General features: G+C 38.5%; 1 protein-coding gene and 1 long non-coding RNA gene across 2 annotated transcripts in view; one reads left to right on the top strand and one right to left on the bottom strand.

Moving 5' to 3' along the window:
• The window catches only part of LOC308184550, a 73,003-nt gene that overhangs the window by 9,455 nt on the left and 38,750 nt on the right, over window positions 1–24,798 (top strand). The gene's annotated exons all lie outside the window — the stretch shown is intronic.
• Window positions 10,011–24,798, bottom strand: part of LOC308184517 (uncharacterized protein) — a 276,936-nt gene continuing 262,148 nt past the window's right edge. Inside the window, exon 2 of the mRNA XM_080571648.1 lies at window positions 10,011–10,884. Coding sequence (XP_080427774.1) covers window positions 10,716–10,884 — 169 coding nt within the window. The 3' untranslated portion in view covers window positions 10,011–10,715. The remainder of the gene's footprint in view (window positions 10,885–24,798) is intronic.

The raw sequence follows: 24,798 nt of genomic DNA, 5'->3' as shown, positions 1-24,798 counted from the left end.
GGAGATAGAATTTAATTATTGCTTTTCTCTGCATGACTTGCTTCCTAGCCCCTTTACAAACTTTCTAACACTTATTTAAAATTCTTATTTTATCCTTCATCTGCTGACATTATTTACATACAGAACTCTGATGTGTTTACCATACAATTAGAATAGATCTTCATTTTAATTAAATATCAATTCAGGATCACAGCTTCAAGCTATTTGTCAGCACTGATAGTGATCAATAGAAGGAGATGCTGAACAAAGAAGACAAATAGATTTTCTGAGTAGTCAAATATTTTTCATTTCTTCACGTACTCCATTTTTTAATAGAGGATGAAGAGATTATATTTCTTGCATCCTTTTAGTTATTCTGTGGCACATATTTAGAAAGTTGAAATCAGAAGCTAATTGCCACATCATTATGCTTAATTGACATGCTACCTTCTTCTATGTAACTCACCATGACAGCTTCATTTAACTAGGATGTTGTGACTGCTTGTCCCAGGAGTAAAATTTTCAGTAGCTGTGGGCAAATTCCTAAAACTAAAACTCAGTTAGGAACTTAGGAGTTGTACCAGACCCCTTAGGGCCATGCCTCCTCTATCTTGCTATTGCAAACTCCACATCACACAACCTTGTATTTACAGCTTAAGTATATATCATACTCAGTTTACACTCATTTATTTTTATGCTGACATAACTTTTGAGCTTTTGCAGTTCTTTCACCCATTGGCTTCCATCCCTTCATGATATATTTATGATCATACCCCTTCTCAGTCTTATTTTATTCATCTTTGTCTGATCCTTCCTTCCTTCCTGCCTTCCTGCCTTCCTGCCTTCCTGTTCATATCTAACATATCAACATGCATTCAAATAACAGCAGTTAAAACTTACCTTGCAGTGAAAATTTTGTGTAAAGGGAATTCAAGTGATGAAAATATTAGTGCAGCACAGCTGCTTCATGGATTTTTCCATTCAAAGTAATAGTGATTACAGACTTTTGTATGCATTAAATATAACTCTTTTATACTTTGTAGGACATTATTCCTCAGCAATTTAATTACTTAAAGTACTAAATTTTATCTCTCAACATTTATTCAATTTGATATCTTGTTTTGAGGCATGAAATTTAAAGAATGAATTTTATTTTTAAAATGCCTTTGTTTTGCAAGAGAAATAAGCCAAGGGGTGACAGAAAGGGAAGCAAAGCAGAAATAATTTTATAGCACCTTATTGACTTTTCACACAGGGGTAGTAGATAGACAGAGACTGCACTTTGTGGAGAGATTGGGGGTTCAAACAAAAATAAACTTCACTGATAGAAAAGTTTGTTTTGCTTCAGGTAAATTCAAACCTGTATTAAATTCCTAGACGGAGACTTAAATAGATACATTTAAATATTCTGTTCTCACTTTTAATAGGACTGAATTTTAACAAACCTAACAAGTTTTACGTCCATACCTACTGAGAATTTGTTTCATTTATACTATTCAGTAGCAGTACCTGTGTATATGTACTCCGTACTTATGCACAAACAATTTATGTGTGTATAAGTGTGTGCATTATGCTTGCATGTGCTAAAGGATGGCTAAGGAATTTTTATATTTTTACTATCAGGAGCTTCAGGCAGTTAAAAAATGAAATGGATGTGAAAGAGGAAGTGAAAAGACAAGTGAATGAAAGGGCAGAAATGGAATGTCAGTTAGCAACTAACAAGCCAAATTTTTATTTAACAGAGCTCTCTCTGAGGAACTCAAGATCTTGTCCTGCTATGCCAAAGAGTATTTATTTCTTAAAAAGGTATATTTGATGTAGCATATGCAGTGATCTTGTGATTGGGACTCAGTAATATGTGTATGGTTCACTCTAGCTGCAAAAAGTATGATTGAAATTCTTTTATGGCTCATTTAATAGCTTCCATGAACCAGCTCTTTTATCTGTGTCAAATGGTATTCCCCTCTCACACATAAACACTATATTCTTATGTGAATATTTACATGCCCTTGTTTATCATTCACATTTCCATGAGTATCCAAGCATGTGAACTAATAATTTTCCAGTACAGTTTCTTACAAAGAGCAAATATCAGAATTGGAAAGTCTGAAAAAAGCCAGATAAGTGAATAAGGCCACAAGAAACTCACTTTCAATTATACAATATTTGCCCAACTTTGAAAACCATAAAATTTAAGAAAACCCTTTACTTTTGATTCCTACAAAGTAATTATTTCTTAAGATGTGCTAAACAGACCTGCCAAGAATAAGGTCAAATCAAAATTCTTTTCTTCATATCAAAAAGTTACAGCTAAGTCACACCTGATCGCAACACTGTCTATGAATATCAAATATCTAATGTTGCTGGGGACTGTAAAATGTATTTTAGGCATAACATGATAGGACATGAGTCATTAGGAACATGCAGTGTTTAAAAATCATGAATAAAAATCCAAATGATAATAGGTCCATATGAATGCATTCAATCAAAATTTTATCTAGTCACAGATACTCTGGAGCCTTAATTGAATAGAATTTTAATTTATGCCAACTTTGGAATTTGGAAATGTGCTGGACCAATAAAAATATCCATTTAGATTTTAAAATAGCCGAACTTATTTATATAAACAGAATCTTCTTTCTATTACTAGCCAACTGAAAAATACCATCAGGCAAACACAAAGTGGGACTTAAATACCACAGAAGTTCTTCAGAAAAGGCATTTACTTTATATTGCCCTTAGATTTGCAACTTCAAAAACTCTGTGTCTTGGGGGTTTTAACTATGGAAGGATTTTAGCAGTGCTCCCCTCACCTCCTTTTTACTATTTTTTTTATCCAAACATTTCTAAGAAAGATTTTCAGTACCACATAATCTGAGAGTTGATATCTCTTTCGCACCCCTCCCATCCTTCAGCTTTTCTACATTTTCCTGGTTGCCAGTGGTTCAAGTAACATATCACATACAGAATTATAAACATGAATTGAAAAATCACTTGTTGATCTATCTAATATCATTCAAGGTATGGGCACTGGTCCAACAAAGTATTTAGACTCCGTACTGTTATTTAGGCTTCAAATGTTCTTCTGAAATCTCTTTCACTGATGTTTATTACCTCACAATTGGGGTGGACTAAAAGCAAGCCCACAGGCAATTAAGGAAATTCAGCTAATGGCTGATAATTTATTAGGCTACAGTAATTCAATTCTATCCAGTTATGTGCCTTAGCTCTTCACAAGGTCTTTCAAATGAAGTTAATTCAAAGGCTTTACTTAGCATGTTTATGGTGGCATAGACAGGCCTTATCAAATTTCTCAAGGATATGTTATTACATAATGGTTTTTAACAAAATTACAGCCTTCCTGCCTATTCATGCAGACCAGACCAAGAGAGAAGTATTACATAAAGCTATTAAAAATAAACAAAAAAAAAACCAACAAAAAAAATCAGAGTTTTTTCCAATATAAGGGCAAATATATTACACAAAGGGAAGGTGACATTTAAAATGCAATCTTCCTCATGTACAGTGACTTTATGCATGTTAACTAAGCAATCCAAACATTTTCCAGTTTCTTGTGTGCAGCTGTATGTACAACGTTGGATCATTGGTTGATAGCAACTTTGAGGTAGTGACGTACTTTGGGACCAGCCTTGTTTAAATGAGTCATACTCATGTATGTGACTGTTCACATGGCTGCTGAAAATTCCTGTACAGATTGGTCCTGGCCAGCTTTTGCTTTGGGTAACAGCTGAAGTAGAAAATCTGTCTCTAACTGGCTTTCTCTTGAAAAAGATGAACTTGCTGGAACATTTTAAATGCTAAATTCAGCAAGAACAAAGATATCTCTGTGGGTGCGTGTGACTCAAGTCCTAAATTACTCACAGTGAAACAGGTTGGCAGTGTCATTTAGAGAAGAGCAGGTGTAGTGTTACAATTAAAATACTTTACTTCCCAGTCCCACCCACCACCTATCTGTCAGAAAAAAAATAAATAAAAAAAATACACCAACCTCCAGTAGGACTGATGCTTATAAAAAATATAGCGAGGGAACCAGAAACTGAGCAAGTGGCTATGTATAAGATATATTTCTCAGGGAAGGTATGAAAAGATTAAGGCAGGTAAACATGCTAGGTGGATAGATTAACAGTGGTACTTCCCAAAGTCATCCAAAGGGATGTGATGTGTCCATTAAAGAGTTGTTGGGCAGGTGGTGGATAAGACTGAATTTTGTTTTCAGAGTAATGAAATGCCAAAAATGTCTGCTACCACTCGCAGATGTAAACAGTTTCAAAGTACAGAAAAAAAATCAATAGAAAAGAGAGTCAAAGCATCCATATGTATCACAAATAAACGAGCAGAGTAAATTTTCTGCAGCTTGCCCTCTTCTCTTATTTGTGTGAAAAGACGTTTTGCCATAAAGATTGCTTCTTTTGTGTGTGTGTGCGTGTGAAAGTCAGGATATACCGCCTGTGTCATGAAAAAAAAAAAAACACAAAAAACCCCACAAACTACCCTGAACTGAGGCCTGAATGTGCTGTGTGTACTCTCCTCACAGGAAAATATTACATTAAATAATCATGTAGTGAGGGGGAAGATAGATGAGTGAAGAGGGCTAGGGCTACCAGTGACAGAGATAGTATTTCAATAATTGTAAGCCAAAGCAAAGAGATCTCATTAGGGGAAGTGGTAGCTGAGTGCAGTATAGCTGCATGAAGGCTATACTGAAAGCTACATTTCCATTGTCCATGTGGCTGTTTTAGAGCTGATTTTGTTTGTGCTGTGCTGTTACATGTCTTCTTATGTGTGAAAGAGATTTAAATGGATTAAAAATAGGGATGACAATAGTAACAGTGAATCAGTCATCTAGTATTTGCAAACAGATGTTTTTTTCAACAATTTGTTTCCATAAAAAATATATTATTCTGATAATTTTTCCATTATTTGTCCAGTTCAAACTGAGATCCAAATGATATATTGATCTCTTGAAAGAGATCAAGATTTGAGATATGAATTAAACTGGCTGCAGAAATGGCTACAAAAACACATCCACTTTCCAGAGAGGGATAATAAAGGGGCAATTAGCTTAATGTTGAAACTGTTTTAGAATGGAAAACTGGATTTTCAAGAAAACCTTCCCGCTCAAAGGTTCTTGAAAAGAAGATGGACCCTCAAAAAAAAACAGGTTTTAATGAAGCCTGTAATTTATTAGTTTAGGTAACTGGCTGAAGTGCCTCGGGAAGCTATATTTACCTGGAGTAGGACTTAACACTTACATTAAGACATATACATGAGACATCTATGCATTGAGGAGGCCTGATGCAAATGCTTAAGCATAAGCATCTCTTGCTCTCTTCTGCACCCGCCAGTCCAGATGCACATGGAATTGTTCCAGGTCCTCTGCCACTTCTGGAACCTCTATTTAGATGTCTCAGACACTGTACAGTGTCTCAAATGCAACTGTATGTTTATGCGGGTGTTGCCTACCCTGGGTAACTAAGGCTTCATTTTGTATCTGAAGGAGATTTAATCAATAAGGTCAGTGGAGCCTGGAGGTTTGGCTGACACAAACAAGCAAAACAACATATTGACTTCTCTTAATATGAGCACAATAGCTCAGTAGATGTCACTCATCTTGTCAACTGAGATCTCAGTTCAGTTTCCTGAAGACAGGTGTCTCATGCCACTTTCAGATGCCATTAAATACCCAGACTGCCCACAGAGGATTGCCAGATACATTACAGCACCTTACAGGAAAGGGTAGGGGAGATGGAGGCCAGATTTGTTTGCCAAAAGTGTTTTAAATACTTCTAAATGTTTATGCTAAATTGACCAAATAGATATCTGGAACTCTTCTCATTAATATAGGAACTTAGAAACCTAGTGGACATGTTGCAGAATCAGAATGGTTGATGTTGGAAGGGACATCTGGAGGTCATCTGCTCCAACTCCACTGCTGAAGAGCAGGTTGCCCAGGACCATGCCCAGGCAGATTTTGAAAAATCTCCACGGAGAAAGTCTCCAAAACCTCTCTGGACAACCTGTTCCATTGCTCAGGAACCCTCACAGTAAAGAAGTGTTTCCTGATATTCAGATGGAACCTGCTGAGTTGCACTTTGAGCCCACTGCCTTTTCTCCTGTCACAGGGTTCTTCTGAAAGGAGGCTGGCTCTGTCTTCTTTGCACCCTACTTTCAGGTATTTATATACATTGACAGGATCCCCCCCCCAACCTTTCTTCTCTTCTTCAGGCTGAACAGTCATAGCTCTTTATCTTTCTTCATAGGAAAGATGCTCCAGTACTTCCATCATCTTCATGGCTCTTTTCTGGACTCTTTCTAGTATATCAACGTCTCTCTTGGGCTGGGGAGGCCAGAACTGGACACCATATTCTGTATGTGGCCTCAGTCTGTGCTCACTAGAGGGGAAGGATCACCTCCTTCAAACTGCTGGCAATACTTTGCCTAATGCAGCTAAGAATACCATTAGCCTTCTTAGTGGCAGTGTCAATAACTGCATGTCTATAGTTAGGAGCTGAATCTTGCCCTTGTATTATTTTTTGGATCTTTTTCAAAAACAGATCATATTTTCCACAATTTATTTCCTTCATTGGTAGGAAATAAAAAGAGCATTTTAAAATGTGGAGAGTTTGGGCCTGAGTTCACAAGGGATACCTCTGGCACAGCCTTTTGCACAAGCATACTGCTTATACAACACTCAAGAAAACTGTTTATTTAAATATTGAGTATTGATTTTTCTTCTCACAGATAGCTTTTAATTAATTGACTTCAAGCAATGTTAAAATAGCAGTGGTGTAAATACAGAACCAAACTCAAGCCACAGTGCACGGTCTTATGATTTTGATTATAGTACTCACTCGTGTTATTTTTTTATATAGGCTATTAGTCTGTCCTAAAAATGACAATCAGGTCTTCTAGCTTATAGAAAATAAAAGGAAAACAAAGCCAAAGATTTCACCTTTGGTAGGAACAGAGATGTGCATCCAAAGGATTTGTGAAATAACAAGAAAAACATTTTTGTGTGGCTTTTGTCAATAAGATTCCTGAGGAACCTCTGGAAGAAATGAAAACTGCCTACATCTACTGTACACCCTAAGGCAAGGTATTTGGTCTTACCATGGTATGCCTTCTGCCAGAATTAATCTTCTCAGGAGGATTAGATGGTGCAGAGAGATATAAATTATATATAACTGTACTACTTTGTGGAAATTTGGTCTTTGCTGTCAACTCAGACTGCTCTGGAAATTTCCTGCTCATTTTTATTACCTACTAAACTGCTTTACTGTAAGGCTGGAAGCAGTAAGTATTTTGATGTCAGAACTCATGGGATAATACCTTCTTGAATGGCTCACAGCTGTGTGAATGATGATATTGTCTGCTACTAAAGAAAAATCAGAGATATGGTCAGTGTTTGTTATCATGTCATTTTATACATCATTTTATCACTTGCACTATCTTCAGCACCTAGAATTGTCTGCTCAAAGCTTTTACCCCTTTACTGTGAGTTGCTGAGTTATTGCCAGGGAAAATTGCATTTCCTCTTGAAAATGTGTAGTGATGTGGTTAATCAAAGTAAACAGTAAAAGGATGCTGAACTCCACATAAGCTAAAGGTTTGATTCTGCCACCCATACTTCCATTGAATGGCTGTTACTGAAGTGAGTACCTTTACAGAGGATAATTGAACTATTCAGATGAAAAAACGTTACCAACTGTGTATAGGAATTGGAGAGCTTGATTCTGCATACTTGATGCTGAGACAGAATTCCCAAAGAATTATGAATTACAGTAAATAGAATTTTTAACTGAGGTTTTCTTTACTTTCAAAGAAAGGCAGTAAAAGTTTTCATCTGTTAGTTTGCCTAAAGTTATGTCCATCGTGTAATGGCTGGCAAACAGCAACTGAGCTTTTGTAGTGATGCTGAACTGTCAGTCCATCTTCTTAATAGTGATGGGGTACTTTTTAATAGCCTGTGATAGCTGCTCCTGAACTTTGCCTGTCCTATAAAGCTGGTGGAAAGCTGATTTTATGAGAGGTACTGACACCTCTGTTTTTGTGATAGCTTTTTCTTCTCAGTACTGACAAATGACTTTGATGCCTGCATATATTTGCTTGGCAAACAAGATTTGCAGCAAATATACATACACATTTAAGTATTTGAAATCTAGCAGGTGAGGTCCCTTGACTGTTAAAAGAAGATTTGGATTTCAGGTAGCGTATGCTATAGCTTCCAGAAACTAGCTCTTAAATTAACAAGTCACTGAGTTCTTCAAACTTTTCCAAACGCTGATTAACAAGGCAAGGCAAACCCTTTACAACTTTTTGCCCTTTCCCTTTATTAAATGCCTGACATTTAGCAGAATTAGTTGATGGAATATGATGAGTCTTACTACGTGTGCTGTTTGATGGAACTTGGTGCAAAACCTAACACAAAATCTGAACTGAAATATTACCATTTGTTTGGACACTCACTGTTTAATGTGATTTTTTTTTTTTCTGATGAAAATTACTCAGAGGAGCCAAGCGTTCCAAGAGGATGCGGTATTGCAGAAGGATAGCACAGCCCCACATTAATCTTTTTCCAATTAGAACTTTGGAACAGTTCTCGTGCCTGAAGGGCTTCAAGATTTCCTCAAATACTACCTCTCCATTAGCAGCTTCAAGGTATTTACTCACAAAACAAACAAACAAACATATAAAAAATTATCCAAAGGAGTGAAAATGAAGGTGGGAAAAAAAATTCAAATGTTTGAACTATAATGCAAACAGCCAAGGCAATAAAACAGAAAAAAACAGAGCAGTCAGAATTACTGATATTGTGGGTAGATAATAAGACATAACAGATGTCATAAATACAGTACAATACTTATCCTGAGTAAAAAGAAAATAAAAAATGCAGGTGTCTGTTTTAGGGGAAAAAAACGGAGGTAAGGATCAAAGTCCATAGAATCATAGAATATCCCAAGTTGGAAGGGACCCATAAGGATCATCAAGTCCAACTCCTGGCACCGCACAGGTCTGCCTAAAAGTTTAGACCATGTGACTAAGTGCACAGTCCAATCTCTTCTTAAATTCAGACAGGCTTGGTGCAGTGACTCCTTCACTGGGGACCCTGTTCCAGTGTGCGACCACCCTCTCAGTGAAGAACCTCTTCCTGATGTCCAGCCTAAACTTCCCCTGCCTCAGCTTAACACTGTTCCTGCGGGTCCTATCACTGGTGATAACGGAGAATAGGTCACCTGCCCCTCCACTCCCCCTTGCGAGGAAGTTGTAGACTGCGATGAGGTCCCCCCTCAGCCTCCTCTTCTCCAGGCTGAACAGGCCAAGTGACCTCAGCCGCTCCTCATATGTCTTCCCCTCTAGGCCCTTCACCATCTTCGTCGCCCTCCTCTGAACACTCTCCAACAGTTTAATGTCCTTTTTGTACTGTGGTGCCCAGAACTGCACACAGTACTCGAAGTGAGGCTGCACCAGCGCAGAGTAGAGCGGGACAATCACTTCCCTCGACTGACTAGCAATGCCGTGCTTGATGCATCCCAGGATGCGGTTGGCCTTCCTGGCTGCCAGGGCACCCTGCTGGCTCATATTCAACTTGCTGTCAACCACAACCCCCAGATCCCTCTCTGTGGGGCTGCTCCGCAGCGTCTCGTCGCCCAGTCTGTATGTATAGCAAGGGTTGCCCCGTCCCAGGTGCAGGACCCGGCACTTGCTTTTGTTAAACTTCATGTGGTTGGTGTTCACCCAGCTCTCCAATCTGTCCAGATCTCTTTGCAAGGCCTTTCCACCCTCATCAGAGCCCACAACTCCTCCAAGTTTGGTGTCACCGGCAAATTTGCTCAAAACTCCTTCTAGTCCTACATCCAAATCATTTATAAAAACATTGAAGGGGACTGGCCCTAAAACGGAGCCTTGAGGGACCCCACTAGTGACCATTTGCCAGCCAGATGTGGCCCCGTTTACCACAACCCTTTGAGCCCTGCCCGTCAGCCAATTGCTCACCCATTGTATGATGTTTTTGTTTAGCTGTATGCTGGACATTTTGTCCAATAGCATCCTATGGGAAACCGTGTCAAAAGCTTTGCTGAAGTCCAAAAAGATTACATCGGCTGGTTTCCCTTGATCGACTAGATGGGTGATATTATCATAAAAAGAAATCAAATTTGTTAGGCAGGACCTACCCCTCATGAACCCATGTTGGCTGGGACCAATGACTGCATTGTCCCCCAGGTGTGCTTCAATAACTTCAAGGATCATCCTCTCCATAATTTTACGAGGCACTGACGTGAGACTGACAGGCCTGTAATTGCTAGGGTCTTCTTTCTTACCCTTCTTGAAAATTGGCACAACATTTGCCAGCTTGCAGTCCAATGGGGCCTCTCCAGATTCCCAAGATCGTTGAATAATAATTGAGAGAGGTCCCGTGATGATGTCAGCCAGCTCTTTAAGCACCCTGGGATGAATTCCACCCGGACCCATGGACTTGTATGAATCCAGGTGGAGCAGCAAATCCTGCACACGTTCAGGGTCAATTGGGAGTTTGTCATTCCCACCGTCATGGTCCTCCAGCTCAGGGTACCCAGGGTCCCGAAGTCCATCATCAGTGTTGAAGACAGAGGCAAAGAAGGTGTTAAACGTCTCTGCTTTGCCTATGTCATTGTCTGTGAGGAGACCCTCCTCATCTAGTAGAGGACCTATGTTTTCTTTGGTTCTCCTTTTTCTGTTCACATATCTAAAAAAAAGTTTTTATTGTCTCCCACACACATGGCCAGCTTCAACTCTAGTTGGGCTTTGGTCACATGAATTTTCTCCCTACAAACACAAACAGCATCCCTGTATTCCTTCCTCGTCGCCTGACCCTCCTTCCAGCAGCCGCACACTTTCTTTTTCCGCCTAAGCTCCAGTAGAAGTTCCCTGGTCAGCCAGGCCGGCCTTCTGCCCCGCCTGCCTGCCTTCCGATATTTTGGAATTGCCTGATCTTGTGCTTTTAGGAGGCCGTGCTTAAAGACTGACCAGCACTGATGGACGCCAATGCCTTCAAAAGCAGCTTCCCAGGGGACCTTGCTGACTAGTTCCCTGAGCAGCCTGAAGTCTGCTTTTCCCATATCGAGGGCTGAAGTTTTGGTGACAGTTTTCCTTCTGTCACCGTAAATTCTAAACTCAACCACTTCATGGTCACTATGACCGAGACGGCCACCAATTGCCACGTCTCCCACAAGACCCAATCTGTTCTCCAGCAACAGATCAAGGAGGGCACCTTTCCTAGTTGGCTCTCTTAGCACCTGCGCCAAGAAGTTATCATCTAGGTGCTTAATGAACCGCCTGGACTTGCTCGTGTCTGCCGTGTGGTGATCCCAGTTGATGTCTGGCAAGTTGAAATCTCCCATAAGGACAAGGGGAGTTGATCTCGAGGCATCTCTTAGTTCCGCAAAGAATAATTCATCGGCGTTGTTGTCCTGGCCAGGTGGTCTGTAATAGACTCCTACAACGACATCCCCTTTATTTGTTCGTCCTTTAATCCTTACCCAGAGGCTCTCAACTTTTTCATCCCCAACTTGAAGTTCCACACAGTCCAGTCCATGCTTCACATACATTGCCACCCTGCCACCTCACCTACCCTGCCTGTCCCTCTTGAAGAGCCTGTAACCATCTATTGCAACACACCAGCCACAGGACTCATCCCACCAGGTTTTGCTTATGCCGATGATATCGTAGCTGTGGGACTGGGCCAAGACTTCTAGCTCATCCATTTTGTTCCTCATACTGCATGCATTTGTGTAGAAGCACTTCAAATGTGCCTCCCTACACGCAGCACCTTGTGTAGCAGACCGAAGGGCCTCACTAGCACAGTCTCTTTGATTCTAGCACACCATCCCTTAGCTCATCACCGGCGTGCCTGGTTTTATCCCCTTCCCCCTTTGACTCTAGTTTAAAGCCCTATCTATCAGCCCTGCCAATTCCTGAGCAAAAATCCTCACCCCTCTATGAGAGAGGCGCATCCCATCTGGTGCCAGCAGGCACAGTGTCGCGCTGCCTAATAACATTGTGTATTGACTATGTGCAAAGTGGAAGGAGCTGAGAAGACAGAAAATTTTAAGGTATCAAAATGTGACTAGATGAATTTCAAAACAAGTTCTATTGAGATAGTGTTAGAAATAAAATATGGATGGCTATGTTCAGATTAGACAAGTAGCCAAATAAACTAAAAGTCATATGATGATATAAATTTTGGTTTCAGTCATAAATTTATTTGGAAACAGTTAACCACAGAAAATAAATTTGGATTGAATGCTGACTCTGTTCACATTAAATGGACAGAAAATAAGATACAGCTTAGAAATCTTGAAATGTAAGATTTGCTAAAATTCAAGTTTATTTAGCCCTTCTGAAGGAAAGTAAAATAAACATAGAGCAGTTTAGCTCCCCACCACCCCAGGATGCAAACAGTGTGATATTGTGATATTTATATTGGACACCATATAATTAACATTTAAACCACATGTGACCTAATATGCCCGAGTTTTAACACTCATGATAAAACAGGACAAACCTAGGATGGCCTGTGGGAATGAAGCATGGAAATGTAAATGGCAACATTTAATTCAAATAATTTAATACAAACAATTGGATGATCTCACTAACAGACTAACTGTGAAAACTATCACATAAAATTAGATAATGAGGATTCAGATAAAAAGTCTATTCAGTGAGGAATGGTATTTTTCTCCACAATATGCCAAAACAAGTTTTGAAGGATAAGAAAAATTGAGCAAAATAGAATGCCAAGTAAACCTAAAACACTTTTTGATAAGGTAGCACATATTCCCGATAGAGGAAAAAGAAACAAAAGAATCTCTTTGATCTTCTAAAAGAAACATATGTCACATGGGAAATTATTAATTCATGTGGAGAAGATGGCTGTAATTATGTGAAAATTAGCAAATTGGCCAAAAGATAAACAGCATGGGATTGTGCTAGGAAATGGCCTGAAAGAAAAATGTCAATACAGATCCTCAAAGGGATTTAAGGACTGATGTAATTTTTATTTTTCCTTTAAAAAATATGGTCACAAATTTGTGAAGATGTAAAGCTGGGAGCCAGTGTAATTCAAAAGCTGCTCACTGGAAAAACTAGATGTCTTTGAGGACAGAATTATAACGTCAGATGATATTTAATTGTATAACATGCAAGATCATGCACATAGATACCACCAGGTGCAAATTCACCACCTGGAAATTGCAGATTCATTGGTTTATTACTATAAAGATGCCTCAGAGCCATGAATGAGATGTAGTTGTGAAAAGGGTAAATGTGATAGCAGAATGCTAAAGATGACGGACAAAGCACAGAAATACTAATTATATAATATGATAGCAAAAAAAAATAATAAAAAAGTTTGCAAATTTTGGAAGATTATTCTGAAGAGGAGTATCAGTAAAGAAGGCTACCAACATAATACAGATAACTTTGTGAGCCTTTACTGGGAATTCTTAGTCACATCTCCCCAAGACTTGCAAAATGAGAAGTCAGATGACTTGCCAAATAGGATCAACTGTTACCATAAAGCCACCCACCAATCCATCATTTCAAAAGTGTAAAGACATTGGGGGAAAACCAATGTCTGTTCAACTGACACATTACCTCTTTGAAAGACCTAAGTCTCACATCTGACCTGACAGTATTACTGATGTAGTAGAAGCAGCTGAGAAAAAACATATAAAATATTCTGTCTTTACTGGAATAGAGATTTAATTGCCACAGAGATCCACATCCAACTGAGATGTTGACCGAGATGTGTGGCCACCAACTGACTGAGACTCCAACTTTTAACTGGAGACAAGGGCTCATATCATTGAAAAGCCAGTGGTTACATTATCTATAAGAAGGAAGTAGTTCTCAATTATCATTTTTTCTCAGAAATTTCTTTTAAAATGATCCGTATCAGTTGAATTAGCTACAGACTTTCTCAGATGTAAGGGCTGCATAGCATTGTGACTACAGCCAGAATTGAAGCTTTCATGAGCCCAAAGAAAGCACAGATTTTATGGGATCTGTCCCAGGACATCTAGGAGACTGAAACTCCAAACTAACTGAAGTAATCTAAAACTGACAGGTAAAAGCATAGCAATCATTTTATTTGAAGTAAGCCTTTTGTGTACCTTATTAGAGCTTGTATTCAGTTCTGAGAAGAGCATTAATCCTTTGGAAATCTTTCTAGCAAGTCCTTCTGCTGCAAAACCAGGAAAACATTAGCATGCTGAACATCTCTTCTGTCTGGCACCAACACAGGTCTTTAAGCTAAAAAGACTCTTCTAATCTCTTCTGACCCTACTAAATCTGGTCAGCAGGATGTAAATCATTTTGTTCAAACAAATGCACAATGAATGCTTTCCGTATATCATGATTGAATATGGTATCTCCCACCTAGGACCTGTAAGATGAACTAAGGCAAAGTCATAGAATCATTTAGGTTGGAAAAGACCTCTAAGATGATCAAGTCCGACTGTTAACCTAGCACTGCCAAGTCTACCACTAAACCATATTCTTAAGCACCAGATCTACAGGTCCTTTAAATACCTCCATGGACGCTGACTCAACTACTTCCCTGGGCAGTCTGTTCCAATGCTTCACAACCCTTTCAGTGAAGAAATTTTACCTAATATCCAACCTATACCTCCTTTGGTGCAGTTTGAGACCATTGCCTCTTGTTGCTTGGGAGAAGAGAACGAGCCCCACCCTCCTTTGAGGTAGTTGTGCAGAGTGATAAGATCTCCCCTGAGCCTTCTTTTCTCTATGCTAAACAATCCCAGTTCCCACAGCTGTTCCTAGTAAGACTTGTTTTCTAGACTCTTCACCAGCTTTGTTGCCCTTCTTTGGATATGCTCGACATGCTCCAGCACCTCAGTGTCCTTCTAGTGAGGGGCCCAAAACTGAACACAGTATTTGAGGTGCAGCCTCACCAGAGATGAGTACAGGGGTACAATCACTTCCTTAGTCCTGCTGGCCACACTATTCTGATACCATCCAGGTTGTTGTTGGCCTTCATGGCCACCTGAGCACACTGCTGGTTCATATTCAGCTGGCTATCAAACAACAACCCCAGATCCCTTTCCACCAGGCAGATTTCCATCCACTCTTCCCTCACGCTGTAACATTGCATGCAGTTGTTGTGCCCCAAGTGCAGGACCCGGCACTTAGCCTTGTTGTACTTCATACAGTCGGCCTCTGCCTATCGGTCCATCCTATCCAGATCCTCCTGCAGAGCACTCCTACCTTTGAGCAGATCAATACCTGTGCCTAACTTAGTGAGGGTGTATTCAATCCCCTCATCCAGATCATTGATAAAGTCAGTAAGGTGAACCTTGAAACCAGTATTTGGCCAAGTCCTCAAAGAATCAGAATATATGTTGAAGGTTAACACTTATTTCCTTGCTTCCTAAACTTTTAAGAGATGTCCCTACAGAATATCTTTTTGAGGTGCTATTCTCCTGGATATGTTCACACTCAGAAACACTTGTATTCAGCCAAGATTTTTCAGTTCTGGTCTGGATGGTAGGGAGGTCATCTATTGTGAACCGCTGCACTCAAATTGGGTGCGTTGTGTGACAAGATCAGATAGCTTGCAAAATTTCATGGCTGAATGGGTTGCTTGATTTTTAATTTTTTTTATTTTTCAATTGAATATCAAGAATTTTAAGAGTAACACAAGCAGGATTGAAATATTAGACAATTCACTAATTACATTTTCCCAATTAAATGATGTACAAGAGGTGTGATTGATTTTATCTATTTTTAATTGTTGGCAACATGACCTTCTACCTCAGTTCTCTATCTTAGGCTTTCTCTATAGATGGTAGAGAAATACTGACACTTTTGGGGGTGTGCTTGAACTGGAAAATTTGAGAGGAAACATGCTCCAGTTTTCAGTTTTGACTTAGACTTATTATTCTGTTGTATTACTGTTTAATTTGCTTGATATTCTACTCTATATTCAGCAGAAAAGCTGTTTGCTTGAGATGAATTTCAATTATATTCTCATCTTAAATATTATATCTCCTCCTCTTGTTCTGGAGATTTCTCATACATTATAGAATTCCAATCAACATTCCTCAGAGCTTTCAGCTGTCTTTCGCTGTCCTCTTTCTCAAAGTCAAAACACTTTTAGTACACAGCATTTTCTCATGAGTATTTCAAACTCAAAGATAAACTGATAAGTAGATCCAGGATGCTCTGTATCTTCAATGTGATTTCTTACACTTAGCTCATAGGATCAGGTGTGGAATATCTTTGGACCATAATACCTTTTAAAGGAATTACTGAAAACAAAACATGCCTGCACTAAGAACATGTAGTTTTTAAGATTGTGCTCTTCTTTATGATTGCATTCCTGTTAGACTAATCAATATTAGAGTAACTAAAATTCCTCATGATCAATGTTTCTGCCTTGTTTGGAAGGTGTCTCTTATCTCTAAAAGGTTGCCATGATATACTTTTTCTATCCTCGCTAAAGGCTCTTTGCCTAAACTCATTTGACTCCCTACTTGGCTAAAAATTACACTTAAACTGCCTCTATTGTCAGATAAAATTGTACAGTTTTTCCTTTCATGCTACATATGATCGCTATGTAACTTCATTTTTCTAAGAACTGCACGGTATTTTCACTGCAAGGATATGTTAGTTTTTTAGCCAGTACTTTTATTAGTCACAATCTAATATCCTTCTCCAACTTCAGGGAGACTACTATTTTTTATATGTGTTATCATCCCTACTGGCAAACATTTGGCTTGCTCTATGTTGTGTTCCTTGGGACTGTGAGTTCTGCCAGGAGATGAAGGACAGCATTTCAACCACTATAAAAAATAAATAATCTTGGCTTGATTAGGGTTTCTTTACTAATTTGCCTATTTAAAAGCCTTGTGTGGAGCTCATCTGACTTAACTCAGGGAACTAAAACTTAGAAACAAAAAGGTGAGCTAGCCACCTGAAACCTCTTTTTCTAGTCAATGCACAGACACACACTTCCAGACAGTGAGATGTTCTCAGAGTGGTACATAGGAAAGTCTGATGATTCAGCCTCTGGAAGTGTCTGACATCTATAGCACTTGACTTGGCTGTAGGCCCCAGCCTTGAATTTTCTTTTGGTTGTGGTACCTTTTTCCCTCATCACCAGCTGAACATGTAGAATAGACATATGAGGTGATTCACAAATTTCTAATGTATTATATATATATAAATTTAGTAATAGCTTTATTTTTTTAAAGACTTCTCCTTTATCTCAGCTCATCTTTCAGAGATGACTATCTGCAAATTGTTCCATTGACACTTTTATTATCAATACTTCTCAGTTGTTATGTACAATAGCTTCCTCACACGTTAAACTACAACCCCATCCCCCCTTGCTCCTATCCACTGATATTCAGTGCCTCAGTTCTCTCAGAGACTATTATTCCACTCTCCTTATTTGAGCACCCCCTTTATTCTTGCTTCTTTTCCAGACATTTACCTAGCCATTGACCTTTCTTCTGACTTACTTTTTTTTTTTTTCTGCCCTATGCCTCAGAAGTAACCTTTTTGCTGTGCATTCACAGCTTGTACTCCTTTCCTGATTTTGTTGCTCCCTTTTTGATACTAACTGCATGCCATCTATTAATCTGTCATATTCACCGATCTTCACAGGAAAATCAACCAGTTGCTCTAATTTGGCTGTCTGATCTTCTTGTGCCACAGCTAACTGACAACACTCACCCACAAAAAGTCTTTTTGAATGTCCTCAGCTTGATAGCCATGAACATTTCACAGTCAATATGTTCCATTATATATATCCTGAACTTCACAGATACTTCCAAATGAAATAATTCATAAATAATTTTGACTTAAGCTCTGAAGGGATAAAATAAAGGCAGCCAAATGACAAGGATTCAAGTAGATTTCACGGAGGTTCCAACCCTTTTAGGTAGATGTAACATCTTTAATTTAAATGAAAACATAAAAGAACATTCTTTATTCTTTTAACTTTGAAATTACTAATTATAAACTGTTTGCCATTCTCTTATTTTGAAAGAACAGCGAAGAATCTGTTCCTGTACATTGAAAATCTTCAGATTACCTTGTTAAAAAAAAAAAAAAAGTAGGTACTAGAGGTCCATTGCATCGAGTAAGTTGAAGCTGGGTGCTTAGGCACTGAAAGTCGCATGTGCCTACTGCCTCTAGTTGCAGGACTACATCATTCTACCTTCCCTATATTGTGCTTCGTTATTGTCCATAGACAGGTCCTTCAATATTTACACTGGTATTTATTTTTTTTGTCAAGCAGGTTTAGAACAGGATAGGAGCTCCACTATCCTTCTCCATTGCATAAACTGGGGAGAACAGATTAATTGTAAAGGATAGAACTTGGTAAAACAAAAAATTAGAGGCTAGAGTTCTCACATTAGAATTATGGTTGCTTGAATGACTTAAATATCTATTCCTCATTTAAAATAACAGCCTGTGTTTGATAGCTTCATAATTTCATTAGTGTAAGTTTTAAAACCTTTTAAAGTTATTTTACAAATGCTATTTTCCCATTTTGACACTGAAAAAGGACCAAATTTGTGATTTAGGAAACACAGAAAATAATAAAAATATCTTCCATACAGTTTTCCCTTGTTTTTCAGATACAAGAAATATGAAATAAAATGAATGCTTTAAAAGAATTTTTCCAATTATAAAAGTAAAATGTATATGACAAATCTAAATTAAAATCCTTACAAGACATATAGAGATTAGGAGTAGAGCCTATCTGTACAACAAAGTAACTGATTAATTAGTTTTCAATTCCAAAATGAAATTATTATCAAAAAAGTAGATTTTTTTCCCGATAAATTTAAGGAAAAACAATTAGAAATAAAGAAACTAACTTCCTATGTTTTTGAAATTTTAATAATAATATTAATTAGCTTTCATTGCCTTTTTAAAAGTGACCTTCAGGGATCTGTGGACTAAACCTAATAGATAAACACAAGCCTATGTCTGTGAGTTGTATTTTTGCATAGAAAACTTATCAGAATTTAAGTCATTGCCAGATATAGGCCTCTGAGGAAGGTAAGCATAACTCTTCTGATCAGATCTAGTATATCTTCATAGGGTGCCCCTTTCTACCTTCATTTCCGAAGGTCTTTCAAACTTGACAGATTAAACACTGACACGTTGTGAGCATCATGCACAAAGCATTTCTCCTTCATGCAGCCTGCAAACATCCTCAGACTTCCTTAGTGTGGAAATCTAGCTTCCATACCTGTTAATTTTATTTTAATGCTATTTTTATATATCAGTATTATAAATTAATGTGGTGGTTCCTCACAGAAAGCTAGGTAAACTCCACCACACCGTCCTCTTACTCCTCTCCTCAAAAGAACAGAGGGAGAAAAAATGATGAAAAAAGGCTTAAGGGTTGAGATAAAGACAGGGAGATCACTCACCAATTACTGCCACTGGCAAAACAGACAGCATAGGGAGATTAATGTAATTTATTGCCTGTTACTAACAGACTAGAGCAGTGAAAACTAAAAGCAAACTACTGAAAATACCTTCTGCTGGAGATCTGCTCCATGTGGGACCAATGGGCTGCAGGGGGACAGCCTGCTCCACCAGGGGCCTCTCCACAGGCTGCAGGGGAATTGCTGCTGCGTGCCTGGGACACCTCCTGCCATCCTGTTGCACTGACCTTGGGGGTTGCTGGGCTGGTTCTCACCCCTCTCTCCCAGATGCTGCTGTGCAGCAGCTTTTTTCCCGTTCTTATATCTGTGCTCGCAGGGGCCCAACCAGCATAGCTCACTGGCTTGGCTGTGGCCAGCAGCGGGTCCCTTTGGAGCTGGCTGAAACTGGCCCTTATCTAACATGGGGCAGCTTCTGGACTCCTCCAACAGAGGCCAACCCTGCAGCCTCCCCTGCTATCAAAGCCTTACTGCATAAACCCAACACAATTAAAAAGGAGATTTAAAATGGCATGGTATGATATACCATAAAAATATATTTGAATTATTTTTTTTGGCAGATGTCTAGAGTTTGAAGAATTGTAGATTTTGAAGTTTGTACATTTGGTGAAATAACCATGAAAAATTAAAAAAAAATAGTGTGTGGAGATTGTCTTAATAAAATAAACTGTTATCATGATAATATCTTAAGACATAGCAAACAAGCTTCTCTGAATGAACTCCTTTAACCACAAACTACTACTTTCAAGTAGTACACAACACCTCAGGTGTGGTAAGGTCCCTAGTGACCTTGCCAGCACCAGAAGAGGTAAAAATACATTTGCAGTTAATGCAAAAACAGACACAGCATTTAATTTTAGTAGCATATTGTACTTACAATGTATAATATATGTATTATATTTATTATGCAATTTCTAACTTTTTTTTTTTAATTCCAAAAAGATTTCTACTATTATAATAATCACTATCAATTAGTTAGGTTTTCTTCAAAGAAAAGTAAGGAAAATTTAATGTTAAGAATAGCTTATAAATTCTAATTCTGGGAAAAAATTGCTTGTAGAAGGTACATCACTGGAAATCTAAAGACAGGTATAATAAATGTCGGCCTGATATAGATTTAATTGACCCAGCCTTGGGTAACAGAGCTGGACAGGGTAACCTCCTGAAATCTCATTCAACCTTAATTTTCTGTGATTTTGTGCTAAGAAACAGTTAGGAAGGGGGCTATTAATTTAATCTTTTAAACTTGCAAAATACCTGAAAATACTGTGAAGTAGATTCACACACAGTTTTTATATAGGATCTAGTTGAGTGTTGTTTGTTTGTTTGTTTTGAGTCTTCTTGGTCCTACATAACTCCTTTGTTTTATTTGATTCCCAAATACAGCCAACACTTAAATAGAGAAGGTAAAGTTTTCTGGCATTAAGTTTTTCATTTACTGAACTTTATTTATGAGTTTATTTTATGTGATAAAGTACATTGGTGAAAATATTCTTCCTGACCTATATGGCAATCAGCCTACACTCTGAAGCATGACATTTGATTACCTTGTCTTAGCTTGCAGAACTGCAAATGTTATTAATGGTCATAAAATTATCCAACCCTTTTAAAAATCAGACACAGTATTTGACTTGATGACCTTCTACAGTCATGAAATTCACGTTCTGATTGAAATGATATCAGTCTGGAGGATCTGATAGAGCTCTGGTGCAAGTGTCACAGCTCTGCCACTGAGGTGGAAAAGAATCTTAATGAGCTGTTATGTAGGCAATGTACGTATCTTTGAGTTTCACTGTTTTCTGATTTATTCACACAATACAGACCATTAAATGTAAATTTGTGATACCTTGCATTTTCACTGGTAGTAAACAGGTACCAAATTCAATTGCTTGCATGCCCTTTAGCAGCACGTTGCAACCACTGGAGCAGATGCCCCTTGACCATCAGTGCAGTGATCAGTACAGATGTAGCAAAGGGAAGCATTTTTATGCACATCTGGTAATCATGGTCATCTGGGACAAAAAAAGTTTCTTTACTTATTTTTTCTTGTGTGAAGAGCAAAAGGGCACATTCTTTTGTATCATATCTTCCAAAACAGGATTTGCCAGAGTAACTAATATTGCTTGAGTAGGAAAAAGGACTCCACTTAATTTGGAAACCTGATGGCAAAATGTCAACATTATGAATTATTTAATTGCCAATTATCTGCAACATCTGTGTACCCCTACGATTTAAACAATTTTCATGTAGCCATTCCCCAAGCTTACCCGCACACTAGTGAAACTGAAAGCCATCCATGACATAATGCAGTTATTTGCTTGTAGCATGAGAGCTGGCAGCAATGTATCAACCTAAGCAGGTGTGATGGAAAATGGCTTCCACCATGGCTGTTGTGCAGTGAGGTGGTCAGGGTGTTTAGTCTGAAGCAGCCACGCTGTCCAGTAATTTCATTACTGTTCAAACTACAAAGACCCTGTGTGGCTAGAGAGAGTCTTTGTTTCTGTAAAGGAACCCTGTTCAGAGGCGGCTCAGTTTTATGAATCCAGTGAACATAAATGTTGGATGAAACCAAACACTTACTAGTTTCTGCTGGTTGTCTGGGTTAGTCCTACACCTGGAACCCAGGAGTAATTACTGTAGGAGTAATTACTCTGCAGAGACAACACAGATTCAGTGGGGCGTGATTCACCTTCATTACCTATATGCACAGGACCCCCCCCCCCCCCATATGCATTAAACCCCCCAAAGTGCTCAATTCTGTAGCACATTGCCATTTCCCAAACCCTAGCTATACAGGGGCTCCATATACAAGGCTGCTGATTTTGGACTACAGTGCCAAACCCTGAACATGAGTGTCTCCAGGTATTGAATCTGCTTTTACTGCAGGCTCTTGGGAGGCTTTTAAGTTAGCGTGTGGAGAGTTTGGTGTCATGCGAAATCTAAGCCTATGGACTAGGAACAAATGTGCAGCTCTGCACACACACACAAAACTATGTTGAAGACTCTCATGTCTGTGGGAACACTGCTAGACATAGGGACCTTCTTTTAAACTTTAGATAACTTAAAAGACGATTGAGGTGGGCAGTTGGTTTAAGGCCTCAGATGAACAACATCAAAAATTATATAGATTTTAGATTTTTAACTTCTCCTTTCTATCCTCTAATTTACTTCAAATAGTTGCAGATTCCTCCCCTCTATGTCAAATGCTTTCTGCAGAACTTGAATCCATTTTACTTCAGAGTTCATACACAACACGGGCTGTACATGCTTTCCCTTCCTTATATCCCAATTCCTTCTTTTTACAAAGTCTCAGAGACTTTACAGAGTCACTGAGAAACTCTACTCTAGTTATTCCTTTTATTTTATTTTATTTTATTTTATTTTATTTTATTTTATTTTATTTTATTTTATTTTATTTTATTTATTTTATTTTATTTTATTTTATTTTATTTTATTTTATTATTTTATTTTATTTTATTTTATTTTTCTAGAGAACTTCAGTTCACAGGAAGGAATGGATACCTTAGGTCAGCTTGACATTTTAATCTCAGTGGTTTGCTTTTTATATTGAGTTACTATGGAAGAGCAAATATAAATTGCAAGAGGGCTATTCTTACCAGGCTACTGCTCATTGTAGTGTGTAGTGGTAAACACCTCTAGATTGGCCATTTGAGAAAAGAATAAATGATATGGAGAACTGAAGCTGAAGAAGAAGGATTATATTTTTACTAAATGCAGCTGTTAGGTCCCTGCCTCAAAGGAAAAAACAAACAAACAAAAAACAACTAGGTATGGCAGCTCTGGATACACAGATCCCTCTCTGCAGGCAAGACTGTTGGTGACTCTTTGATTACATGTTATTTATGAAACGGCCCCATATACTCAATCTTTTGATACTCATATCTGCTAAAAATTCCTAATTTGGCAAGGATTAAGTGTTGTGAGCTCTTTCTCTGTGAACTGAATCTCTCCGACAGCAATTAACATTTCGTTGCTAAGACTAGTTGATTTGTTATTTGTAGCTGTGGCCAAATTTGTGCATTTGAACTTTAAAGGCTTTGTTTGTATGGTCTGTAGCACAGCAGAAAATGACAAAAACAGCTAAATCCTCTGTAAATAATATAAACTAGAAAGGGCCAGCCTGTTGCTGAACTAATATGATCCCCTTTCTGTATTATTGCAAGCTTTACTCATTTGCTGTTGTTTATGATTGTCTGGAAAGCACAGTCCTCCTGAAAGCCATTTAGGTATGTTGAGAAAAGCCTAGAGATCCTAATGAACTTGATTCACTTGTCAACAAATAGATGTTGAGTGCTGTTTGAGATGCCTTAATGTCCCAGCTGGTATCTAGGGGCTGCTTCGGGAGTGCACAGATGTCCCTCAAGTTCTGTGTCATGTTGGTCATGATAGTATCTCGGCTATTGTGAGACATCCCAAATGGCACATGATGGCACGTGTGCAACTGAATTGAACCCCTACAGGTAGGATTCGTGTTGAGATTGCTGGTACCTAAATGTCCAGCTGTGGGACAGAGGTGCAGGATGAGATTTTATTCTGTAATATGAGTACTTAGGGTCGCTGTGTAAAAGCTGGAGCATCTGACATGCCAGCTTGGGGCTGAAAGATGTGGCACAGGACTTGCAGTGTTCACCTTTACACTGAGCCTTACAGGGATTCATGTGCTTCTGGAGGAGCAGATGAATGTGAGGCAGAATACCCTAGGATGGCACTAGGCACCTCAATTTAGGCAGCTTTAAAGGTCCAAGTTATCTAATGGCAGGTTTATTCAAGAAACAGAGGAACAGCTGAGCTGTTAATATGTTATGGATTAAAATTTTGGTTGTGGAAAAAATGATCTATAGTTCTTTTTCTGTTCTTGCCACCTGTGAATTTTTCTCTGCTTTTTAATTGTTTATTTTACCAGTGCTTATATCCTTTCCCACTAAAGTATAAACAAGATTACACTTTTTATTTGAAACATATATTCTCTTTAAGCATGAAGTTTCTTGAGGCATATTGCTATATTTATGCCACATCAAATGTCGATATGACGCAGGAGAAAATTTGTTGCGACTGCTTATTTATTTATGGATTAGTATAGCATGTCAAAGCACACCAAAATATTCTATTTACATTTGTATCAGTGAAAAGCACTTGTGATCCTTGGAAATGGAAAAATAACATGGAGATAGATATCCATGTCATATGGCAAAAGATGATGTTGGAGAGGTTCCCAAGGAATAATCAGCTTTTTGATGCAGTATTCCAAAATGCCTGAGTTGCTGTATTCCAGGAGGGTCTGCTCTTTGTTGCCAGTGGTGATCCTCTTAGT

The sequence above is a fragment of the Anser brachyrhynchus genome (assembly GCF_964034855.1).
Source record: "Anser brachyrhynchus genome assembly, chromosome: 1".
In the NCBI taxonomy this organism is placed as follows: domain Eukaryota; kingdom Metazoa; phylum Chordata; class Aves; order Anseriformes; family Anatidae; genus Anser; species Anser brachyrhynchus.
Note: the sequence above shows the minus strand (reverse complement) of the source record. Positions and strands in the feature narration are given on the sequence as shown.